At 40.1% G+C, this 23588-nt stretch overlaps 1 protein-coding gene across 1 annotated transcript; it reads right to left on the reverse strand.

Annotated features, from left to right (window-relative positions):
* Positions 1-1903: 1903 nt before the first annotated feature.
* Positions 1904-14174, reverse strand: LOC309699066 (uncharacterized protein). Its single transcript, XM_082521921.1, has 8 exons — positions 13725-14174; positions 12968-13215; positions 10231-10889; positions 7521-7537; positions 7388-7413; positions 5345-5684; positions 4599-4831; positions 1904-2950 (listed from the first exon to the last, which is right to left on the reverse strand). Exons 1-8 carry the CDS (start codon positions 14030-14032, stop codon positions 2232-2234), a joined length of 2550 nt encoding a protein of 849 aa, XP_082378047.1. The 5' UTR covers positions 14033-14174; the 3' UTR covers positions 1904-2231.
* Positions 14175-23588: the final 9414 nt, after the last annotated feature.

Here is a 23588-nt window from a genome sequence, read left to right on the forward strand (position 1 = left end):
TCTTCTCAACAGTCTGATGTGTTTCAGCTTTTGAAGAAGAGTTTCTTTTTTCCTTTTGTGTAAAACATTCAGTATCACTTAGACAATCAGAATCCCTGATTTGTGGTGTTTTTATTGTAGATCAAAATATGAAAAGCAGCTTTAACAAAGTGTGAATCCAAGTAAAAATAAGCAAAAATGTAGAAAACTAAGAGGCCTTTGCATCCGTTCAGCATGTTCACTTTTTACTTGGTCTTAAGTGTCTATTGAAATATATACCATAGCTCTAAATAATACATAATAATAGTTCATAATGATCATGTAATACTCAGTGGAATTTATTTGTTCCTTTTTCCATGGTAAACATGCTAATGTACAAAATAAGATATGTGAGGCCATTAGGAGTGAAGAGACCCTGAAAATTGAACACTATCATAATAATTATTGCTAATTATTTGATGAGAATAATCACTGTTTACTCCCAACACCTCTGTAAGATTTAAATATAATGTAAATACATGTTTTAAAGTTTCAGACTCAGTTTGTATTTTTTATTTCATATGAAAAACTGTTTGAGAAGAAACTGAATTACAAATGTAAACCACAGAAAATATTCACAACATATTTAGTATGAATACAACTTACAACTTTCAAAAGATTTTCATTGGAGTTCTTCATAAGAATTGTTGCAGTATAGAAAGAACAAGTTTTGGTTTCTGATGGAAGATTAATCCATATGAAAAACATCTCAGTTGTATTCAGACAGACCACACAGATCATTTCCTAAAGTTTTTAAGGTAATAAGGCTATTTTCTGTCATAAAATTTCATGTGTGATATATTTTCTTTCTTTATTTGTAACAAATAAGAAACTTCTTTGATTTAACTAATTGTTGAAGCCTGGGAGCTTTAGGGGTGAAAATGTGTCAGGGTGATAAGACGGGGAAGTACTTTTATGTCACAAAGGAGATTGTTGCCTCACTGATTGGTTCAGTTTGTCCATTTCCCATCAAAACCTTGTGATAAGATTTGCTGACCAATTTATCAGAGGTGGGGCTTGGTCCAAACATGGAAACGATAAACGTTTGGAGTCGATCCTCAGGAGTTTTTCAAAGGACTTTTACCCACCATGAGATGATTATGTAGAATTTTGTGTTGTAGTTATAACAGGAATGATTTTGCTTTGACACCAGGAGCAGACACAAGTTCATGTGAGGTTTGTCAGGAAAGAAAAACCAGAATAAAATCCTAATAAAGAAAGAAGCCTGCATCTAACACAACAGCCTCTCTGCACACACTCAGGCTGATACTAAGAACACAAAACTGATTATATGTCAGCAGCGCCTGAATTTTAAACAAGCATGAAATTAGGCAAGAGGCAAGTGTAATCAACTATTACAAATAAAATATCAAATATAAACATTTATAACAAAGAACCTTCATATGGTGTGTTTCTAAATATGCCTTAAGCAAATTATTCATTAGAATGTGGCTTTAACCCTGATAGCATGTTGATGGAAGACTGAGATGAGGCTGATCACTGCTGAAAACGTGCACCGAAAGAGCTGAAAAGAGTTTGACAAAAACATATCGACGTAAACAAAACATCTTGAGGGTTATATATCAAACAAATCTTGGTGCTAAGAAGTCTCAATAGGAGCACCTAAATTAATTAGATACTTATCTTGGAACTTTAGAGTAAAATCTGCATAAAAACTTTTTAAAAATCTGCTGTTTTTCATAATTAAAGACATCTTAAAAACTGAGTAGATTTCAAATTCAATTAGTAATTTACACAATGACATGATGACAGAAAAAACAAATTATATACATAGATTTTTTTTAAAAAAAAACAGGAAATATTGTTGCTTCCTCTTCTGGAAGCTGAAATATTATTTATGAAATGTTTTTTGTATTTTAAATGATCATAAAATATTTTAATTAAAAATCACGACTATATTCTTTAAGACTGAACAGCCACTGGAAAGTCATGGAAGAACATGTCTTCATAGCAAAAGATAACTATTTCATACAAGAACATTACAGACCTGAAGATTAAAGCTAGGGAAAACAAACATTGAATGGCATTTTTAAATGCTTTGTTAGACAGTAGAGCCAGTTAATAGTGAGCAGAAATCATAAACTTGAGCCGACTGTATATGTGGTTAATCATGCAGAAGGTTAGAGTCCTTAATCACACACAGCCCTGTGATGACTCGGTCTCTTTATAGCTTCCTGTGAAAGTGAAACAGGTTAGCAGTAGAAGCTCTCAGCCAGCTTCCTCATTCTTTTATTACAACATGGTTGTGGTGGTGGGGAGGGGGCTGCTTTGGCTGCGTCCGGTTCATCACCCATATTTGGCTCATTTACAGGTTGCTGCTCTCTGCTGGTCCCTTTAATCTTATTTTTGTCAAGGTTTGGATGGAAAAGTTTATAATAAATAGCTTTAAGTATTAGACCGAGGACGTAAACTGCAATAACACAGGCAGCTGTGATTAAAGCGTGCATGGGCTCTATCACAAAATCAGGAGGATCTGTGCTCATCTTCCAGCACCACACAGCACAGAGGATGCAAATATCAGTCAGTATATACCCGTGATAGAGCGCAGTCCTGTACCGCGTCTTTCCCTCCACCACACTAAACCAGTTAAAATACCAAATGAGGCCAACAGTGGCTCGATAAAGCCATTCTCCACAAGGACTTTCCATGAACTCTGTCTTGGATCGCCAAGCGAAGAAGAATAAAACCAGCCAAGAGCAGATGAAGTGGGCGAAGATGAAGCAGGGCAGCACGGAGGCGAAAAGAGCGAGAGCAGTGAGACGGGAAGAGATGAGAACCAGGTTCCAGGTGAAGTAGATGACTGATGAGGTTATTTGCTGCTTCTCCTTGTCAGGCAGGAAAGAGCGCAGCGAGCGATGGTAGGCCGTCACAGTGAAGGCGATAGCTGAAGCTGAACCAACAGCCTTCAACACTGAAGGGAACAAGAGACAGTGTCAGAACCAGCAAGATGCAAATGACAAACACTGAAAAAGTGGTTCATTCCAAATAAAAATCTATCAAATTTGGATATGTCTACTCAGAATCAGCAGACTTTAGTATATTTAATGAATAATTTTAATTTTTAATTTTCTGAGATACTGGATGTGCGGTGCACATCAAAACAAAGAGCAGCTGCCTGGATTGGGCAATAATGAAGATTTGCCTGCTGCAGGAAGCTGAAGCAGGATGAGGAGTGACACTTTGAACTTAACCTTGACTCTGATTGTGACAGACAGACTCTGACAGATTATCTATGATTTATTTGACCTTTATGGACTTGCCACATGGAAGACGGAAGAAAGAGGACAACATATGTGCAGGAAGTGAAAGTTGATATATGTATTTTAAATATTTTAATTGTCATGTCTCCTATGAATTTGGATAATGTAAAAAATTATTATGTATAATAGACTAATAATTAGAGGCTAATGTAGGAGCCGTGAATATGTTTTAGAATGAAGGCAAAATTATTTGATTGATCTATACTTTTTGATAGTTATTCCTGATCAGTAACTGTGACATTCGTTACCAATTCTTTGTAATTGTGTTGTAATTTTTTTGGGGTCTGGAGAGGGGATAGACTATGTTCCTATCTGGAGTTGCTCACAGTGACAGCCGGCGCTCAGGGGTGGATATATTCGTATCTCCTCTGGCTTGGTGACTTTCCATTGCGGTTTTCCAAAGTGGATGAGAGGGTTGCTTCCCTGTGCCTTCAGTTCAGGGAACAGGTGCTGACTGTTGCCACATGTGTCAAATAACAGTTCAGTGTACCTGACAATCTTGGAGTGTCTGGGCTGGTTGCTGAAAGTACGCTGGTCGGGAACTCTCTTGTCCTACTGGGGAACTTGAATGTTCACACAAGCAACGACATGAAATTAAAATCTGTAGAAGTGTTACTGGAAGGATCGACCGGTTCAACTTAGCACAATGTGCTGAAATCTCAGGTTGGCTATTGATTTTATAATCATGTCATCACATGGGACACACTAACATCATTACTCTAGTCCAAACGTCTTCTCGCCCGCCTTCTTTGAGCCACTCAGCTTCCGCTTTGCACAGTTTAATCTGTGCTCTGTGTCACTCTCCCTTTCAGATTCTTTTTCATGCAATCCAGCTCCTCCCCTCATCCACCTCAGACACCTCAGCCAGACCTCTATGCAAGCCTCTGTCTTCACCATCATCACCATCCCTGTCCTAAATCCTATAACTGCTGAGACCCAGTTCTGCCATGAGGGGTCATTGGAGTCTAATTACCAAATCCGTTAATTTCTCTATCTCAAAAAATCGTGTTAAATTCTTCCAAGAGATCTTGCCTTATTGAATTTACTCTTAAAAAACTTAACTGACATTCCTATAGGTGTTTCTACTTCAGGACCTCAGCATTCACTTAAATCATTAAGAACACAGTGACTCTCACTGTTTTCTCAAACATACCAGACTATACATGAATGAAAAAAATGTCCTGCACCTGCCATGTTTAAAAACATGGGTTCAGTTCAGTGAATTCAGTCCATTCTAAATGTGAAATTTTTTTGACAGATTTCAAAAATACATTTTTGTGTAAAAATGTAAAACTGCACCTGTCACAGGATCCAGGTGGCCCGTCTGCAGAATGATGGTGAGCATGAGCGTGAGCTGAGGGGCGCTCTCTGAAAATGTCTCTATGATCCGTAACATGCTTAGATCGTGGGTCAAGGACACGGTAATGTCCTCAGTCTTAGGTTTCTGTTCTCCTGGCGTAAGGGCACCTTTCTCAGGGTCAGGGAGCCTATTGTACATGCTTTGTACTGCCATTTCCAGGACTCCTGCATGCCTGAGAAACAGAAAAATATGAAGCATAACCAGTCAGACCGAATCCTCCTTCTAGCTACACTGAGACTAATTTCTCTGGAACCATTCTTGTGAGCCAGCAGGTATTCATTGCGTGAAAAGGAGCAAATGAAACCAGTTTACCCACTTCTGATGAAGGAAATAAAATGTGTTCTCAGTTTATCTTCTGAAACCAAGGAAGCAGCTTGTGTTTCTAACATTCTCATGTTTACAACAGTTGATTTAAACACAGAAATATTGCAAATTGTGAATGAAACAGATGATATAATGTGTAGATTACTTAATGCAGCAGACTGATGCTTGCTGGAGTTACTGTATATACTATGTGCACCACTGTAGTGGAGTACAGTTCAGCTGCACAACACTTAATGGTTCAGCTTGTGTTTCCTATGAATTACTCTACAAAAAACTGCACCTGTCTAGAAACAGGCAAATAAATTTAAGCTTCCCACACAAGCCTCAGCCTTTACACACATTATTATTGTTTTAATACTACCTGACGTAAACTCCGAGCTGACAAACGTGCAGAACCATGAGCTGCCTCTGGGTAGGCAGGCCTTCAACCTTTGTCTTCATCTTAAACTGGTCATAGCTGTACCAAAGCCAGCTGTAAGCCTGAGCCAGCAGTGTTGACCCCACAAGTAGCAGCAGCAGAACACCGAGGCAGGCGTATGCCTTTTCTTGGTAGAAGATAACAGCGGCCCATATATCCAGTCCTATGTCAGTCAGAAACAAGGGCAGGCCCACGCAAGTGATGAGAAAATCCCAGCAGGAGTATTTAGACTCACTCTGAGTGTCTGACATGTTCTCTGTCCCACTGCCTGCTTCTAACACAGCTGCATCTTATAACTGACAGCTGATTATAACTCACATATAACCTGTGAATGACTGACAGTGAGAACCAAACTTTGGTTTTAAAAAAAACCTCCTAGAAACTGATCCACCCATTTTTTTTCAGTAGCGTCTTAAAGATGTATCGGCATATTCCATACATGTAGACTCCTCCTACTGAAAGGTTTCCATTTAACAATGCTGTGGTAATTCCATTGAAAAATCAGTAGAACTTGTAAAAAAAAAAAAAAAAAGATCTGCAACTGATCACAGTCAGAGAGTTTTAACACACCTTATCTGTTATAAATATTATGTTCACATTTAATAGAAATGCATTTAAATGCAAAATAAATGTTTAGATTTGAAAGTGCTGTACTTGTACTTTAATTGCAAAAGCCTGCAAGTATTGGCCCATTTTTTTAAAGGAAGTTGACCAAAATTGCAAATAAAATCACGTCTGTGAAGATTCTCAGTCATCCAGGTCATCATAGTCAAAGGAGCTTGCAAAGAAAAGCGTCTGGACTTGTTTAAGTTGTGTTCATTTTTTGTTATTTTTTTATAGGTATTTTTATTTATTTATTTATTTATTTATTTTGTGTCCCGTTTGGATCTTTAGCCATCAGAATTGTTGTCTTAAGGCCAAGAAAGATGCCAAGCGGATTTATTTTACCAACTGGATCATCATGGCCTTGCCATATTGGTCCATTTGATTGACCTTTATTATAATTATGTATTTATTTTATTTTCAGTTGCTACAAACGGGACAGGACAGGGAGAAAGAATGAAAGAAAGAGAGGGAGAGAAAGAAAACCAGAGGGGAGAAGAGACGGTGAGAAGGGGGGGAAGAAAGAAAAAAACAAAAAAACAAACAAAACACCTGGATCACCTGTATGGAGAAAAAAACAGAAGAGAAAGCAAACAACAAAGAGCAACATAATAAAAAAAACAGCACCATCACAATAAACTAGCTAGCAGTAGATATCAGTAGATACTAAATAATAAACGATATTGTGCAGCACGCAAGATAGACAGCGCACAATGTGCTTTGAGGCAGCAGCCAAGAAAGGTGTAGTCCGCGTCTGTGAACACCCGTGTGTACACCTGTGTGCATACCTGTGTGGATCAGCATGCTTGTATTCCAAAGGTTTCTCCATGTAACGATCTGCTAGGGAGTGTGGGGAGCCACAGCCCCGTCCCCCAGGGTATGAAGCAGGTATGGAGGAGATCAAAACTCCAGACATCCAGAGGATACCCAGAGTACAAGCAACTTAAACAAGTCCAGACGCTTTTCTTTACAAGCTCCTTTGACCATATAAAATCACATTTTCTCATGAAAGAGTATTATTATTCTTGGTGCACATCCCAAGACATTGTGACAAGTTGGAATCAGGAATCTTCTCTAGATGAAAATGGCCTGAAATTGAAAAAGAAACTGAACCTATCACAAAATCTGCACCAATCTGCAGAATGATAGTGACTGTCAGTGTGGCACCCAGATCAGAAAAGTCAGTGGTGAGGATTTGTACAAACCTCTTTAGTATTCCTGCATCTCTGAAAACCAGAACAACATGAAACATAACCAGTTCCCCTTTAACTACTTGCCAAATATGCTGAGTTGAGTTTCTCTGTAAGCATGCTTATGACAGCAGGTATTCGTGCATAAAAACGAGCCACTATTGTCTAAACAAAACAATTTGCATCCGTTTACGTGAAACGTCAAATGTCATCAGCCACCTATTGAATACAAGAAAATGGAGACATGACCAGAAAACACTTAAAAACTAGGTTCATAGCTGGTGGAGGTTATCACAGCTGTGGTTGGGTGAGAAGCAAGATAGAACCTGGGCAGGTTGTCAGCCTGTTGCGACACAGAGAGCAGATAACCATTAACAGCCATGGCCATGTCAGAATTCCCACTTAGCCTAACGGAGCATGTGTTTGGACTATGGGAGGAAACCAGAGTACCTGTAGAGGAGAACGTGAACCAAACATAGAAAGGTCTCGGCCTTGATTTGAACCTGATACTACTTCACTATGAGGCTAACTACTGCACCTCTGTAAGGGAGTACAGTGCAGCTGCCAAACGAATCAGTGCTTTCATTTCATTTGCTTGTAAACACAATGTTTCTACAGGTGCAGGAATCTCAGCAGACAGCCGAGCATCCTTTGCACTACACCCTCTGTCCATGCAGCTCCCTAACTCCAGTATTGAGAGCAGACCTAAAGCAGACTCATTCATGTGTGTGCAACATGTGAGAAAGAACAGCAGCTGATAAGATCCTGATCAAACATGCATTACTTGTTGCATACATTTTTTGAATGAATTATTCTTTTAGTCCGTTACCAAGTTTACTTTTTTTTGTTGCATAACTTAAATTTTTACTGTTTATGTTTTGTTTGCTTTTTTTTTTTTTGCAAAAGGACTCTAGCTGCATATTTGGAGTTTTAAGTAGATCATAACACAGACCCTGCAGGCCTGCCCCGTGGAGACAGTGAGGTCCTCCCACTTCCTTGAAAACATAATCTCCCAGGACCTAAAAGTGGGAGCTAAACATCATCTACTTCATCAGGAAGGCACAGACGATGCACTTCCTGTACCAGCTGAAAAGAATCAACCTGTCAAAGTCAGTTATGGTGCATTTGTACTCCTCCATCAGTGTAGTGCGCTACTACCACTGTCAAGATCAGAGTGCAGCACGTCATCCCCTTTGGTTGAGATGACTTAACAGCGCCCCCTCGCTGCTCAGTCAATGTGTTACAATAACACACTTACTTTCTCAGGACCCGATTGTTTTAAATGCACAAATAAGAAATAGAAAAGAAGGACGATAACTTGTATTATTATATTTTGAAATTCACTAGCTGGGTCCACATCCTCATTTTAGGTTTGACAGCGTAGGTAAAGGTGAGTGCTTGGACATGAACTTAGCCTGGTAGATCCCCAAGGAGGGAGGGAGGGTGGGGCACGTAAACGAGAATGAACAGCTTGCAGAACTGGGGGAACATATATAGATGACAACCGGAAGGAGCGTGTTTGGAGGCGTGGTCGCATTCCTGAAATTCCGATACATAATCTCTAATATAAGAGCACAACTCAATAGTATTTTGTACAACTAAAATAATGAAATTACAATTTAAGATAAAGTGTTGTTTGTTCCAACATACATCAAAATGTATTCATTATATAAAATAAGTTACAATAGAATTTGTTTCTTCTTTTCGGTAAAAGTGTGTTTAATTTATAATAACATTTGTCTCCTTTTGTTTGGATTCATTTGCACACAGAACTGAAAGTGACCGACAAAGCTTTAAACTATTGTTTCATATAGCTCTAAACCTAATATATGTTTTTCCAGCCATTAAAAAAAAATAAAAATAAAAAATAAAATAAAATAAAATAAAATAAAATAAAATTGACCACATAATCATAAATAACCCACTGCAGAATAGTCATGTCATACAAGGATTTATTTCCATTAAAACTAATAAATAATAATAATAATAATAATAATAATAATAATAATAATAATATTAGACAAAATATACTTTATCCCAAAGTTGGGAATTCTGTTACAATAGATTAATAAATTAACTTAAACACATCAAACAAACTTAAGTAGGCACTATGTGACATAAATATGTTTTGTAGCTTCATACACCTTTTTAAATCCAAGTTTGCTTAACATAAAAAATAAAAAATTACATTATTGATTGTAAAGGTCATCAACACTGGGAGTCAAACGGAAGGCATTGGCATCTTTTCACCATGTAGCAGCCTTAACGTATTTTAGATGCGTTGTGTTATATCCACATCAGTCCAAGTGATCTTGGCAAACACTGTAGAAAAACAGTCTGACACTGAGCCATCTATATTATTCAAAAATGGCAGCCTTATCACATGTTTCAAATCTAAACCAGAATAAATCTGTATTAGGAGAGAGAGGTGCTCTATTGCTCAAGAAATCAAGATTTCAGGTCCATGGAGGCTGTCTGGGGATTTTAAGGCAACTCATTAATTCTGTAAAACAGAACATTTGTACTTTAGACTTGAGTAAAGTACAGTTTACAATAGTGCAACATTGTTAGAATATTGCTTTGTTATAATAAAGAAAATATATTTTTTAAATTATTTTTTACACCGTTATATTCTTCAGAAAAATAAAAATAAAATTTTTTAAAAAAAAGCAGTGCAATAATATTTCAAAAAGATCTCCATAACAGTTTCAAACATGCATGTTACTGACCTGAAAGCCTGTCCTTTTAAAGGAAAACAAAAGACTGATGTCTAGAAATGTTTTGTTAGATGGTAGCACCACTTAATGAAGAGCAGAAAGTGCTTTTAAGAATTTGTCTCCAAACTAAGTTGAGTAATGCCTTGTGAGAATGTATGAGTGATTGGTTAGGAAGCAGGTGATCCACAATATCACACAGCCTTTATGATCTAGCTTTAAAAAGTAGCTGGTTTCATGACATCTGCATGACTGAGTCTCTTTGTAGCCTCCACATCCTGTGGATGTCAAATGATGCAGGTCATGAGTAGAAATTCTTGGCCAGCTTCCTCATTCTTTTATTGTAGTGTGCTGAGACTTCTGTTGCAGAGCTCATCATGCGGAAGTCCACCTGATCTACAGATTGCTGCTCATCGCTGTCAAGGTTTGGGTGGAAGAACTTATAATAAATAACTTTGAGTATTAGACCGAGGATGTAAACCACAACAACACAGACAGCTGTGATTAAAGCGTACGTGGGCTCTATCACAAAATCAGGAGGATCTGTGCTCATCTTCCAGCACCACACAGCACAGAGGATGCAAATATCAGTCAGCATATACCCGTGATAGAGCACAGTCCTGTACCGCGTCTTCCCCTCGGCCACATTAAACCAGTCGAAATACCAAATGAGGCCAACAGTGGCTCGATAAAGCCATTCTCCACAAGGACTTTCCATGAACTCTGTCTTGGATCGCCAAGCGAAGAAGAATAAAACCAGCCAAGAGCAGATGAAGTGGGTGAAGATGAAGCAGGGCAGCACGGAGGCGAAAAGAGCGAGAGCAGTGAGACGGGAAGAGATGAGAACCAGGTTCCAGATGAAGTAGATGACTGATGAGGTTATGTTCTGCTTCTTCTTGTCAACCAGGAAAGAGCGCAGCGAGCGATGATAGGTCGTCACAGCGAAGGCGATAGCCGAGGCCGAGCCGACGGCCTTCAACACTGAGGGAAACGAGAGGCAGCGTTAGAAAGTCCAGAAATGACTGAGAAATCTTGTTAAGCCAGGTGATTCTGTATGAAGACGAAAAAATCTGGAAAGTATTCCAACCTGATCACCTCAGAATCACCAAACTTTTAATGCAAGATAACATTAGTGCATTTACTGAAGCCAGGGGGAAAATTCCAACAATGACAATATCACACGTGGTTAGAAGCCATTAAAGGTTTTCCCTCAATGAATTATGCAAAGGAGATCAAAAATCCAAGGTACTAGTGGTCGTTTCTCTACATCAGAAACATAAGCTGTTGGAACTCTAATATATCAAATCAGATTGGTGCTCACAGTTGGTTGCAATAAATGTTTGACAAGAAAGAGATTTTGACCATCTCCTGTACATACAGTGGCTTGCAAAAGTATTCGGCCCCCTTGAACTTTCCCACATTTTGTCACATTACAGCCACAAACATGAATCAATTTTATTGGAATTCCACGTGAAAGACCAACACAAAGTGGTGCACACGTGAGAAGTGGAACAAAAATCATACATGATTCCAAACATTTTTTACAAATAAATAACTGCAAAGTGGGGTGTGCATAATTATTCAGCCCCCTTTGGTCTGAGTGCAGTCAGTTGCCCATAGACATGCCTGATGAGTGCTAATGACTAAATGTGCACCTGTGTGTGATCTAATGTCAGTACAAATACAGCTGCTCTGTGATGGCCTCAGAGGTTGTCTAAGAGAATATTGGGAGCAACAACATCATGAAGTCCAAAGAACACACCAGACAGGTCAGAGATAAAGTTATTGAGAAATTTAAAGCAGGTTTAGGCTACAAAAAGATTTCCCAAGCCTTGAACATCCCACGGAGCACTGTTCAAGCCATCATTCAGAAATGGAAGGAGTATGGCACAACTGTAAACCTACCAAGACAAGGCCGTCCACCTAAACTCACAGGCCGAACAAGGAGAGCGCTGATCAGAAATGCAGCCAAGAGGCCCATGGTGACTCTGGACGAGCTGCAGAGATCTACAGCTCAGGTGGGGGAATCTGTCCATAGGACAACTATTAGTCATGCACTGCACAAAGTTGGCCTTTATGTAAGAGTGGCAAGAAGAAAGCCATTGTTAACAGAAAACCATAAGAAGTCCCGTTTGCAGTTTGACACAAGCCATGTGGGGGACACAGCAAACATGTGGAAGAAGGCGCTCTGGTCAGATGAGACCAAAATGCAAAACGCTATGTGTGGCGGAAAACTAACACTGCACATCACTCTGAACACACCATCCCCACTGTCAAATATGGTGGTGGCAGCATCATGCTCTGGGGGTGCTTCTCTTCAGCAGGGACAGGGAAGCTGGTCAGAGTTGATGGGAAGATGGATGGAGCTAAATACAGGGCAATCTTGGAAGAAAACCTCTTTGAGTCTGCAAAAGACTTGAGACTGGGGCGGAGGTTCACCTTCAAGCAAGACAACGACCCTAAACATAAAGCCAGGGCAACAATGGAATGGTTTAAAACAAAACACATCCATGTGTTAGAATGGCCCAGTCAAAGTCCAGATCTAAATCCAATCGAGAATCTGTGGCAAGATCTGAAAACTGCTGTTCACAAACGCTCTCCATCCAATCTGACTGAGCTGGAGCGGTTTTGCAAAGAAGAATGGATAAGAATTTTAGTCTCTAGATGTGCAAAGCTGGTAGAGACATACCCTAAAATTCTGGCAGCTGTAATTGCAGCAAAAGGTGGTTCTACAAAGTATTGACTCCGGGGGCTGATTAATTACGCACGCCCCACTTTGCAGTTATTTATTTGTAAAAAATGTTTGGAATCATGTATGATTTTCGTTCCACTTCTCACGTGTACACCACTTTGTGTTGGTCTTTCACGTGGAAGACCAATAAAATTTATTCATGTTTGTGGCTGTAATGTGACAAAATGTGGGAAAGTTCAAGGAGGCCGAATACTTTTGCAAGCCACTGTATAAAGTTATAAATGAACTTATAAACAAAAAAAAGAAGAGGAAACAAAAAAAAAAAAGCACACAGATATAAAGAACACGTGTCCATTAAGAATTGCACCTGTAATAAGATCTGGATGGCCCTGCTGCAGAATGATGGTGAGCATGAGAGTGAGCTGCGGGGCGCTCTCTGCAAACGTCTCTATGATTCGTAACATGCTCAGATCGTGGTTCAACGACACGGCTATGCTCTCGGAATCAGGCTCCTGTTCATCTGCAGAGGAACCCGTATGTCGGCTGGCACCATTCTCAGGGTCGGGGATCTTCTTGTAGAAGCTTTGCACAGCCATTTCCAGGACTCCTGCATGCCTGCGAAACAGGAAAATATGAAACATAACCAGTTAGACTGAATCCTCCCGTCAAATATGCTGCATTGAATTTCTAAGGAAGCATGCACGAGAGAAGAAAACTACAATCCAAATAATATCAGGTTCACCCACTCAGCATGGAGACAGGAAGGAGATGCATTACCTCATCAGCTCAGCTATTGTAAACCAGAAAACTGAGGCATGACTCATGTTTCAGATATTTCCCAGGTCTCAACTACGGGTTTACACACAGACATATATAAAGCAGGGCGAAACGAAACCAAAAATGTAATCTGTGGATAGTTTATTACAGCAGACAGTCAGTTGCACAACATTGTAGTATAGTAACCGCAGATTGTCAGTCTGCATTTCCTGTATGGGACGGTCAGGGTGGCACCCTTAGATAAGCTGAACTTCTTAAGTATTCCCTGCTTACACCTACTTCAAAAACAAAAACAGGCACTTTGCACTTATAGTTATTATTTAAAAAAAAAAAAAAAAAAAAACTACCTGAAGTAGATTCCCAGCTGAAATACGTGGAGCAGCTTGAGCTGCCTCGGGGACGGCAGCTTCTCGACCTTTGTCTTCCTCTCAAAGTCGTCATAGCTGTACCAAAGCCAGCTGTAAGCCTGAGTGAGCAGCGACGAGCCCAGGAGAAACAGCACCAGCACACCGAGGTACACGTAGGCCCTTTCCTTATAAAAGGACACAGCAGCCAGTACATCCAAAACAACGTCAAGCACGAACAGCGGCAGGCCCACACAAGTGAAGAAGAAGTCCCAGCAGTTGTATTTAAACTTGGTCCGAGTACCTGACATGTTCTCTGCGTGCCTCTGACACAGCTACACGTTAACATTGACAGCTGATTATGATTCAAGCAGCAGTTCTGACACAAACGAAAGCAACGACCAAAGTTCAGCGTTTAAAAACACCTCCTACAGTCTGACCCGCCCATGTTTGCAGGGTCGTCTTAAAGGCACATCGAGGTATTTCACACACGTACACGCCTGCTATTGACAGCCGCCCCTTTAACATTAACTGACGGTATTTCCACACAGAAGTTAATGGCTTACAGTAAAATCTAAAGTAAATCTAGTAAAAACAGACAAATAACAAATAGAAAATTTTAACAAATGTGTATTTTTATTGCAGGGAATAGGTTAAAGTTTAACAACAAACACTGAGCCTCACTTTTGATACTCGCCGACAACATGAAAAAACGTGGATTCAAACACTGTCTCGCAGGTTTTTGTAATAAAATGCCTCATATATTACAAATAATGCTGAATCTTTGCTGAATCTTTAGGCCAGTACACGTACTGAACTTTGAACTAAGATTGAAGTAAACAAAGTTGTTTTTTGTTTTGTTTTGTTTTTTACATTTGAACGAGCTAAACAAACACTGGATGAGTGAATAAAATTAACACTAAATCTGGTACCTGAACACACTGAAATCTCTTCATTTTTAACATATTTATGGCTGTGATGAATCAGCATCTCTCTCATGTGTTTTAATACCTGTGACATGACGGTCATGAGCCTGCACACAGACGTCGTGTTGAACAGATGGCGCTGTGGTGAGGTTAGAATAACTAAGAGCTGATTGCGCTCAAAACTGAGACTTTTTGTCTGATTGTAAACAGCCTTGAAAGTTAAATGTTGCTACCAGGAGCGTCGTAGTGGAGGCTAAAGGGACGCTCAGATAAAGACACCCACGGAGGCAAAGGAAGGAGGCAGCAGTAGGTCTGGATGCAACGCAAAACAGCAAATAGCTGCTTTTAAGATTGATTAAGAAAAACTGCATTATTTTCTAAACACAAGAGAAGTAATCTTATTTCAATATATAACACAAAAAACGAAGACATAATTTTTTTCCATAGTAAAAAAAAAATCAGCGCAGTTCGCCCGCTTGTACTAAATATTATCCTTCCTACCTTATACATAAGCAACAGGCACATGACACGTTCATATTGACCCACAGTCGTGTGAAGCTGTAAAATGTGAGTGTTTAATGAGGGTCTGTACAGCTTTGGAGTGTGTTAGTGTGTGTTTGAACTGACCTGAACCTCCTCTCTGTGGGCAGAAGGTCAAAGGGGTGATTTTTGCGTGCATCAATCCTGCAGAGGATCTGTGTAGCAAATAGTGGGGGAAAAGATGTGAGAAGGGCTGATGGAAGTGAAGAGAGCGTGAAAATTAAGGTTTTCTACCACAGAGAAGAGCTTCTGTGTCAGGGGTGAAAATAGTTTTAGGGTAAATGTAGAAGAGAGATGAATCAAAAAAAAAAAAAAAACCAAACATATTTCTAATTGATGTATGAATTTCATTGTAAAATTCTGAGAGCCTGTTCTTTGTGTTCTTTCAACGAGCCAGTGGGCGGGGCCTGTCTAAGACATCAGAGGAAAGAGAATCAGGCCTGACGTCACAGTCGCCCTATGACAGCTGGGATAGGCTCCAGCGCCCCCTCCCCCCCCCCCCCCCGCAACCCTGAAAAGGATAAGCGGAAGCAAATGGATGGATGGAAATTTAAAAACAAACAATTTCTAATTAATGTATCAATTTTTAGAGCCTGTTCTGTGTGGGCGGGGCCTATTTTCAATGAGTGTACGTTGTTGTGGGGGCCTGTCTCAAACATCAAAGGAAAGAGAATCAGGCCTGACGTCACAGTCAACACAAGTCTATAAATTGCCAGGTGAACCTGCACACAGGACAAGCACGTTTCTTACCTACAGTCACGAGCAAGTCTCTAGACGAACTTTTGTTCTGCTACAGACAACTTTAAACCCTGATTCATATCTGAATATCTGACTCATTGTACCACAGTAGATTTGTTTCACAGTTAAATATCAAAAATGAGCTACGAGAAAGGAAATCCAAAATTTGTATGCACTCTCCCACAGAGTAAATTCTACGACTTTATTCAGGCTAGGAAAACCTTCGAAAACACTTTGTCTGAGACACTCAAACAGCTGAATGCCCAAATTTCAATGGTACCCACCAAGCCGGACCAAAATGAGATCCAAGCTGGAGAACTCACTGATCAATCAGCTTCATGCCCAGTTCAAATGAACAGTACCACCAAAGAAAAATGGGATCAGGCCTGTTCATATCAGGAAAAGACCAGAAACTTTGACCTTGAGATGAACCGTCTTAAAGAGCAGCTTCAGCAGAGGGACAGTGAAATCCTGATCCTGAAACAGGAGAAGGACAGTCTGTCTGCCGAGCTCACGCAGTTTCAGAAACATGAAGGAAATCTGAAAAAAACTCTGTGGAAAGAACAAACACAGAGAGAGAATCTGGAGCGGGAGAAAAAGGTCCTGGAGGAAGGAAATAAGAAACTCCTGGAAGAGCAGAAAGTGGTAAACGACACAAACGAAAAACTTAAAGAGGCCATAACAAAATTTAAGGAAGCAAACGAAGCATGTAAAAAAGAACTGGAGGCCATGAAAGCTCTGCAACTACAGAGTGAAAAGAGAGAAATTTTTACACAGGATCATCAGGAAGCATCTGGGACGACACAGAAGAAAATCTTCACAGCTGAAAAACAAGACTTTGATAAAATAAAGTCTTGTTTGTCTGGCTCAGATTTAGGTCCTTCTGACATCAGTCTGGCATCTGATTGTCTGAGTGGGGAAAAGTTGTGTGTCAACATACTGATCCAGTTGGTGGTTTTTCAGGCCATAGAGAAAAAATACAAGCTCTTCACAGAGCGCCTCACTCCTGACTGCATCAGCGATCGTCTGATTGAGAAGATCTGGCCTGAAATCAAGCACAAACATTTGGATCTGTCCCCAAAACGGCTGAAAAATCTAGACAAGGCCATTCTCAAGGATCTTTGCAAAGCACACAACTGCAAGGAAAAACATTTGATTTTTAATCTGAGGGAACACCTTGATAATATTACTGTCCCAGCCTTCACCAAACACCTGTTGTCATTACCAAGAAGAGTCCTCAGTGTCTCTAAACACAGAGAAGAGTACAAGGAAGTGGTGAAAAACGTCACTAAAGATCTGGTAATGCACGCTATGAGCCAAGAAAATGATACAATGGATCCAGGAACATCTGATTTTATTATAGAGAAGCTTTCCCATAAGATCTGGATGGAAATTTTGTCCAAAAGCTACAAAATGTCCTTGGAGAACATTGAACAACTCGCCCTGACGGTGTACAACGACCTTAATGAAAAGTGGCCTTCTCCAGTACTCTCAATGAAGTCGAGCAGCCTGGCGGTTGACAAAGAAATCGTCAGCAGCTTCAAAAAACACGCCAAACTGAGGAGTCAAAACATCATCTTTAGGGTTTTCTCGTGTGCACGCTAAAATTGAACTGAAACGTGCATGCGACTATGTGACAAAACTCTCAAAGTGGCTTAAATTATTCATTTAAATTTGGCATCTAAGTTTAATTTTAAAACCAGAGTGGTTAAAAAGAACCCCTCTTCTTCTCCCAACTTCCTTCCCTCATCACCAACTGGCCGAGGCAGATGGCCACCCCATCCCAGAGCCTGGGTCTGCCGGAGGTTTCTCTCTTTTAAAAGTGAGTTTTTCCTTCCCACTGTCGCCAAAGTGCTTGCTCTAGGGGGTTAGTTTTTGTGCATTCTTGTAGGGTCTTCACCTTACAATATAAAGCACCATGAGGGAAGTGTTGTTGGGGCTTGGCGCTGTTTCTTAGCTCAAAATGTCCAATTACAACAGGACATTTTGAGTTAAGAAACAGCGTCAAACCACAAATTAAAATAAAAAAATTAAATGAAAAAAAACAACTGTGACTTTGTGCTTTGTTTCATTTGCTGTAAATTTGCTAAGAATGTAATATAAGATTAGAATAGTGTTTATTTGTCTGCTTATTTATAAGGAACTCCATTAGCTTCCACAACAGTGGTTGCTAGTCTTCCTGGGGCCTAAGCCATCAAATACAATCAATTAAAATATTACACAATAAAGTGGATTTTATATGAAAGTGCAAAATTTCTCCTCTGCCACACTCCTGGCTGTAATCTAAAGCACAGCGTTAACATAACTTTATGGCAGGTCAGGTACTACCATAAACAAGGTATAGCGTCACATCAGCAGTGACAACATCAGTGACATCGCTTCACGTCCTTTATAAGATTTTGTTTTCCTGATGTGTCATGATTTTTAGTATTCCCCAAAATCCGTAATTAGTAATAAGCTGTTGAAAAATAAAAAGATCACCTTAAAAAAAACTAGTACACATATTCTCTGTGTTTTAATTGGATGCAGGATGAAAGCAAACATGTCACACTGATGTGTTACAGCATTTTTCTTTTTTTAAATGAGTGAAGTTATCAAACCAGAAGCCAAGAGGCTTGATGTTGTGTCCAGTCCTACTGGATCCCTACTGTCTGTTTAACGAGCAGGCTGTGAAGTGTTAACAGCTCAATGTTGCTCTTTTTTTTGGCACCTGTTAGATGTTTAGTAATGATGCTGGATTCCTGATTCCTTGCAAGCTTTGTTTACTATGTAACTGAGAGACATTAGATGCAAGCAGCTTGACTCCCGGGGGCGGGTCTAGCGTTAGACGTTTTCTCACTGGCTGCGTGCGCAGAGTATTACTTTGAACAGGAATAGGAAACAAGCATTAATGAACAATACTAATCAGATGTTCTACAGCACCTGAAACATTTGAACAAGCTAAACAAACCCTGGATGACTGAATAAAATTAGCACTAAATCTGGTACTTGAACACAGTGAAATCTCTTCATTTCTAACATATTTATGGCTGTGATGAACACGCAGCGCTCTGAAAATGGGCTTAGGTTAAATTTAGAAGAGGGATGAATTAAAATTTAAAAATAAACAAAAACACATTTCAAATTAATGTATGAATTTAACTGACAAATTCTGAGAGCCTGTGGGCGGGACCTATTTTCAATGGGCGGGACCTATTTTCAAACATCAAAGCAAAGAGAATGAGGCCATGACATCACAGTCACCAAAATTCTATAAATAGGGGTGAAACAGCACACTGGTCAAGCACGTTTCTTACTTACAGTCACGAGCGATTCACTAGACGAACTTTTGTTCTGCTACAGCCAACTTCAAACCCTGATTCACATTTGATTATCGAATTCACATCTGAATATCTTATTTAGTGTAACACGCTAAATTTGTTTCAAAGTTAAATATCAAAAATGAGCAATCAGGAAGGAAAACCAGAATTTGTCTTCACTCTGCCAAAGAGTGCACTCGACAACCTCATGCTGGTTAGGAAAGCCTTGCAAAACTCTCTGACTGAAAACAAACTTTTAAAAGAGGGTGAAAGTAGAGCCAGACAGCAAATCAAACAGATGATGACTCAAATTTCAAACATGCGCACCAAGCTGGAGCTGTATGAGAACCAAGCTGCAGGAGTCACTGACGAATCAGTGTCGCGCAAACCGCAGGTGAGCAGCGCCACCAAAGAAAAAGAGCAACAGACGTGTTCAGATCAGGAAAAGGTCAGCAACCTTGACCTTGAGATGAACTGTCTGAAAGAGCAGCTTCAGCAGAGGGACAACGAAATCCTGATGCTGAAACAGGAGAAGGACACTCTGTCTGCCAAGTTCACGCAGCTCCAGAAACATGAAAGAGATCTGAAAGAAACTATGTGGAATGCTCTGTGGAAAGAACAAACACTGAGAGAGAATCTGGAGCAGGAGAAAAAAGTCCTGGAGGAACAAAATAAGAAACTCCTGGAAGAACAGAAAGTGGTGAAGGACACAACAGAAGAAGTCAAAGAGGCCATCACAAAATGTCAGGATGCAGAGAAAGAAGAGAAAGAACTGGAGGAGGACAAGAAAGCTCTGCAGCCACAGAGTGAGGACTCCAGCGAGATTAAAGAAAGTCAGGCAGAGACAAACATACCAGAAATGCAGACAGAACTGGACACGCAGAGAAAAGAATTAGTAGAGTCTCAGACTGAAACACAGGAGACGGCAACCCCAGAGTCGTCCTCATCTGATTGTCTGAGTGGGGAAAAGTTGTGTGTCAACAAAGTGATTGAGTTGGTGGTTTCACAGGCCATAGAACAAGTCTCCACTAAATACAAGCTCTTCACAGAGCGCCTCACTGCTGACTGCATTAGCGATCGCCTGATGGAAAAAATTTGGCCTGAAATTGAGCTGAAACATTTGGATCTATCCCCCAAATGGCTGAAAAACATAGACAAGGCCATTCTCAAGGATCTTTGCAAAACACACAACTGCAAGGGAAAATATCTGATTTTCAATCTGAGGGAACAGCTTGATAGTATTACTGTCCCAGCCTTCACCAAACACCTGTTGGCATTACCAACAAGAGTACTTAGTGTCTCTAAACACAGGGAAGAGTACCAGGAGGCTGTGAAAAATGTCACCAAAGATCTGGTAATGCACGCTATGAAGGGAGAAAATGAGGCAGCTACATGGAATGCAGGAACATCAGAGTTTATTGTACAGAGGCTTTCCCACAAGATCTGGAACAAAATTTTGTCCAAAAGCTACAAAATGTCCATGGAAAACATTGAACAACTCGGCCTGAAAGTAGCCAATGATCTCCGTGAAAAGTGGCCTTCTCCAATACTGTTAATGAGGTCAAGCAACCCAGTGGTTGACGAAGCGGTCGTCAGCATATTCAAAAAACATGCCAAGCTGAGGAGCCAAAATGTCATCTTGAGGGTTTTCTCATGAGCACGCTAAAATCGAACTGAAACGTGCACGTGATTATGTTACAAAACTCTTAAACTGGCGTCAAATATTCTTTTAATTCAGCAACCTAAATTACATTTTAAAACCCCAACTTCCTTCCCTCATCACTAACTGGCCGAGGCAGATGGCCACCCCCATCTCAGAGCCTGGTTCTGCCGGAGGTTTCTCTCTTTTAAAAGTGAGTTTTTCCTTCCCACTGTCGCCAATGTGCTTGCTCTAGGGGCTTAGTTTTTGTGCATTATTGTAGGATCTTCACCTTACAATATAAAGCACCATGAGGGAAGTGTTGTTGGGGCTTGGTGCTGTTTCTTAGCTCAAAATGTCCAATTACAACAGGACATTTTGAGTTAAGAAACAGCACCAAACCACAAATTAAAATTAAAAAATAAAATGAAAAAAAAACAACTGTGACTTTGTGCTTTGTTTCATTTGCTGTAAATTTGCTAAGAATGTAATATAAGATTAGAATAGTGTTTATTTGTCTGCTTATTTATAAGGAACTCCATTAGCTTCCACAACAGTGGTTGCTAGTCTTCCTGGGGCCTAAGCCATCAAATCCATCCATCCATTCGCTTCCGCTTATCCTTTTTCAGGGTCGCGGGGGGCGCTGGAGCCTATCCCAGTTGTCATAGGGCGAGAGGCGGGGTACACCCGGGACAGGTCGCCAGTCTGTCGCAGGGCCAACATACAGGGACAGACAACCATTCGCACTCACTTCCATTCGCACATTCACACCTAGTGACAATTTGGATTATCCAATTAACCTATCCCCACTAAGTGCATGTCTTTGGACGGTGGGAGGAAGCCGGAGTACCTGGAGGGAACCCACGCAAACACGGGGAGAACATGCAAACTCCACACAGAAAGACCCCGGCCTGATGGTGGAATTGAACTCAGGAACTTCTTGCTGTGAGGCAACAGTGCTAACCACCGTGCCACCGTGCTGCCCAATCAATTAAAATATTACACAATAAAGTGGATGCAAAATATCCACAATTTGGCTCTTACATCCACAGTGAGATTTTGCAATTGTGAAAATATAAGCATATAAATATCAATAACACTGAGGCAAAACACACCAATAATGTTGTTTAGATATTCTACTTTCCATGTTCCAGATCCCCAGAATTGATATTTTCACCGAATGGTCTTTTCTGTCTGCCAGTGTGTCATGCAGGTTTCAAGATTAATAAGCGCTGACACTCAACCTGACAAAGTGTGAATTTGCCAAGGCCACTGTAACATACTTGAGCAGGGAAGTGGGACGTGGTCAGGTGCGGCCCCTTAGCGCCAAAGTGGTGGCGATTAATGAATATCCCACACCTAAATAAAGGACTAGAACTGTGCAGATTCCTGGGAATGGTAGGTTATTACAGGAACTTCTGCAAAAACTTCTCCTCCATAGTCCAGCCATTAACTGATCTACTTAGTCCAAAAGTGGATTTTATATGAAAGTGCAAAATTCCTCCTCTGCCACACTCCTGGCTGTAATCTAAAGCACAGCGTTAACATAACTTTATGGCAGTTCAGGTACTACCATAAACAAGGTATAGCGTCACATCAGCAGTGACAACATCAGTGACATCGCTTCACGTCCTTTATAAGATTTTGTTTTCCTGATGTGTCATGATTTTTAGTATTCCCCAAAATCCGTAATTAGTAATAAGCTGTTGAAAAATAAAAAGATCACCTTAAAAAAAACTAGTACACATATTCTCTGTGTTTTAATTGGATGCAGGATGAAAGCAAACATGTCACACTGATGTGTTACAGCATTTTTCTTTTTTTAAATGAGTGAAGTTATCAAACCAGAAGCCAAGAGGCTTGATGTTGTGTCCAGTCCTACTGGATCCCTACTGTCTGTTTAACGAGCAGGCTGTGAAGTGTTAACAGCTCAATGTTGCTCTTTTTTTTGGCACCTGTTAGATGTTTAGTAATGATGCTGGATTCCTGATTCCTTGCAAGCTTTGTTTACTATGTAACTGAGAGACATTAGATGCAAGCAGCTTGACTCCCGGGGGCGGGTCTAGCGTTAGACGTTTTCTCACTGGCTGCGTGCGCAGAGTATTACTTTGAACAGGAATAGGAAACAAGCATTAATGAACAATACTAATCAGATGTTCTACAGCACCTGAAACATTTGAACAAGCTAAACAAACCCTGGATGACTGAATAAAATTAGCACTAAATCTGGTATTTGAACACAGTGAAATCTCTTCATTTCTAACATATTTATGGCTGTGATGAACACGCAGCGCTCTGAAAATGGGCTTAGGTTAAATTTAGAAGAGGGATGAATTAAAATTTAAAAATAAACAAAAACACATTTCAAATTAATGTATGAATTTAACTGACAAATTCTGAGAGCCTGTGGGCGGGACCTATTTTCAATGGGCGGGAACTATTTTCAAACATCAAAGCAAAGAGAATGAGGCCATGACATCACAGTCACCAAAATTCTATAAATAGGGGTGAAACAGCACACTGGTCAAGCACGTTTCTTACTTACAGTCACGAGCGATTCACTAGACAAACTTTTGTTCTGCTACAGCCAACTTCAAACCCTGATTCACATTTGATTATCGAATTCACATCTGAATATCTTATTTAGTGTAACACGCTAAATTTGTTTCAAAGTTAAATATCAAAAATGAGCAATCAGGAAGGAAAACCAGAATTTGTCTTCACT

This window comes from Aulonocara stuartgranti (assembly GCF_965226115.1).
Source record: "Aulonocara stuartgranti genome assembly, chromosome: 22".
Classification (NCBI taxonomy): Eukaryota; Metazoa; Chordata; class Actinopteri; order Cichliformes; family Cichlidae; genus Aulonocara; species Aulonocara stuartgranti.

Coding starts and splice junctions, on each gene's coding strand:
- LOC309699066 (XM_082521921.1), bottom strand. CDS start 14,032: ATGTCAGGTACTCGGACCAAGTTTAAATACAACTGCTGGGACTTCTTC. Junction 4,832..5,344: donor CAGCTCGGAGTTTACGTCAG/GTAGTATTAAAA, acceptor TCTGTTTCTCAG/GCATGCAGGAGTCCTGGAAA. Junction 2,951..4,598: donor CCACCTGGATCCTGTGACAG/GTGCAGTTTTAC, acceptor TGTTCCCTTCAG/TGTTGAAGGCTGTTGGTTCA.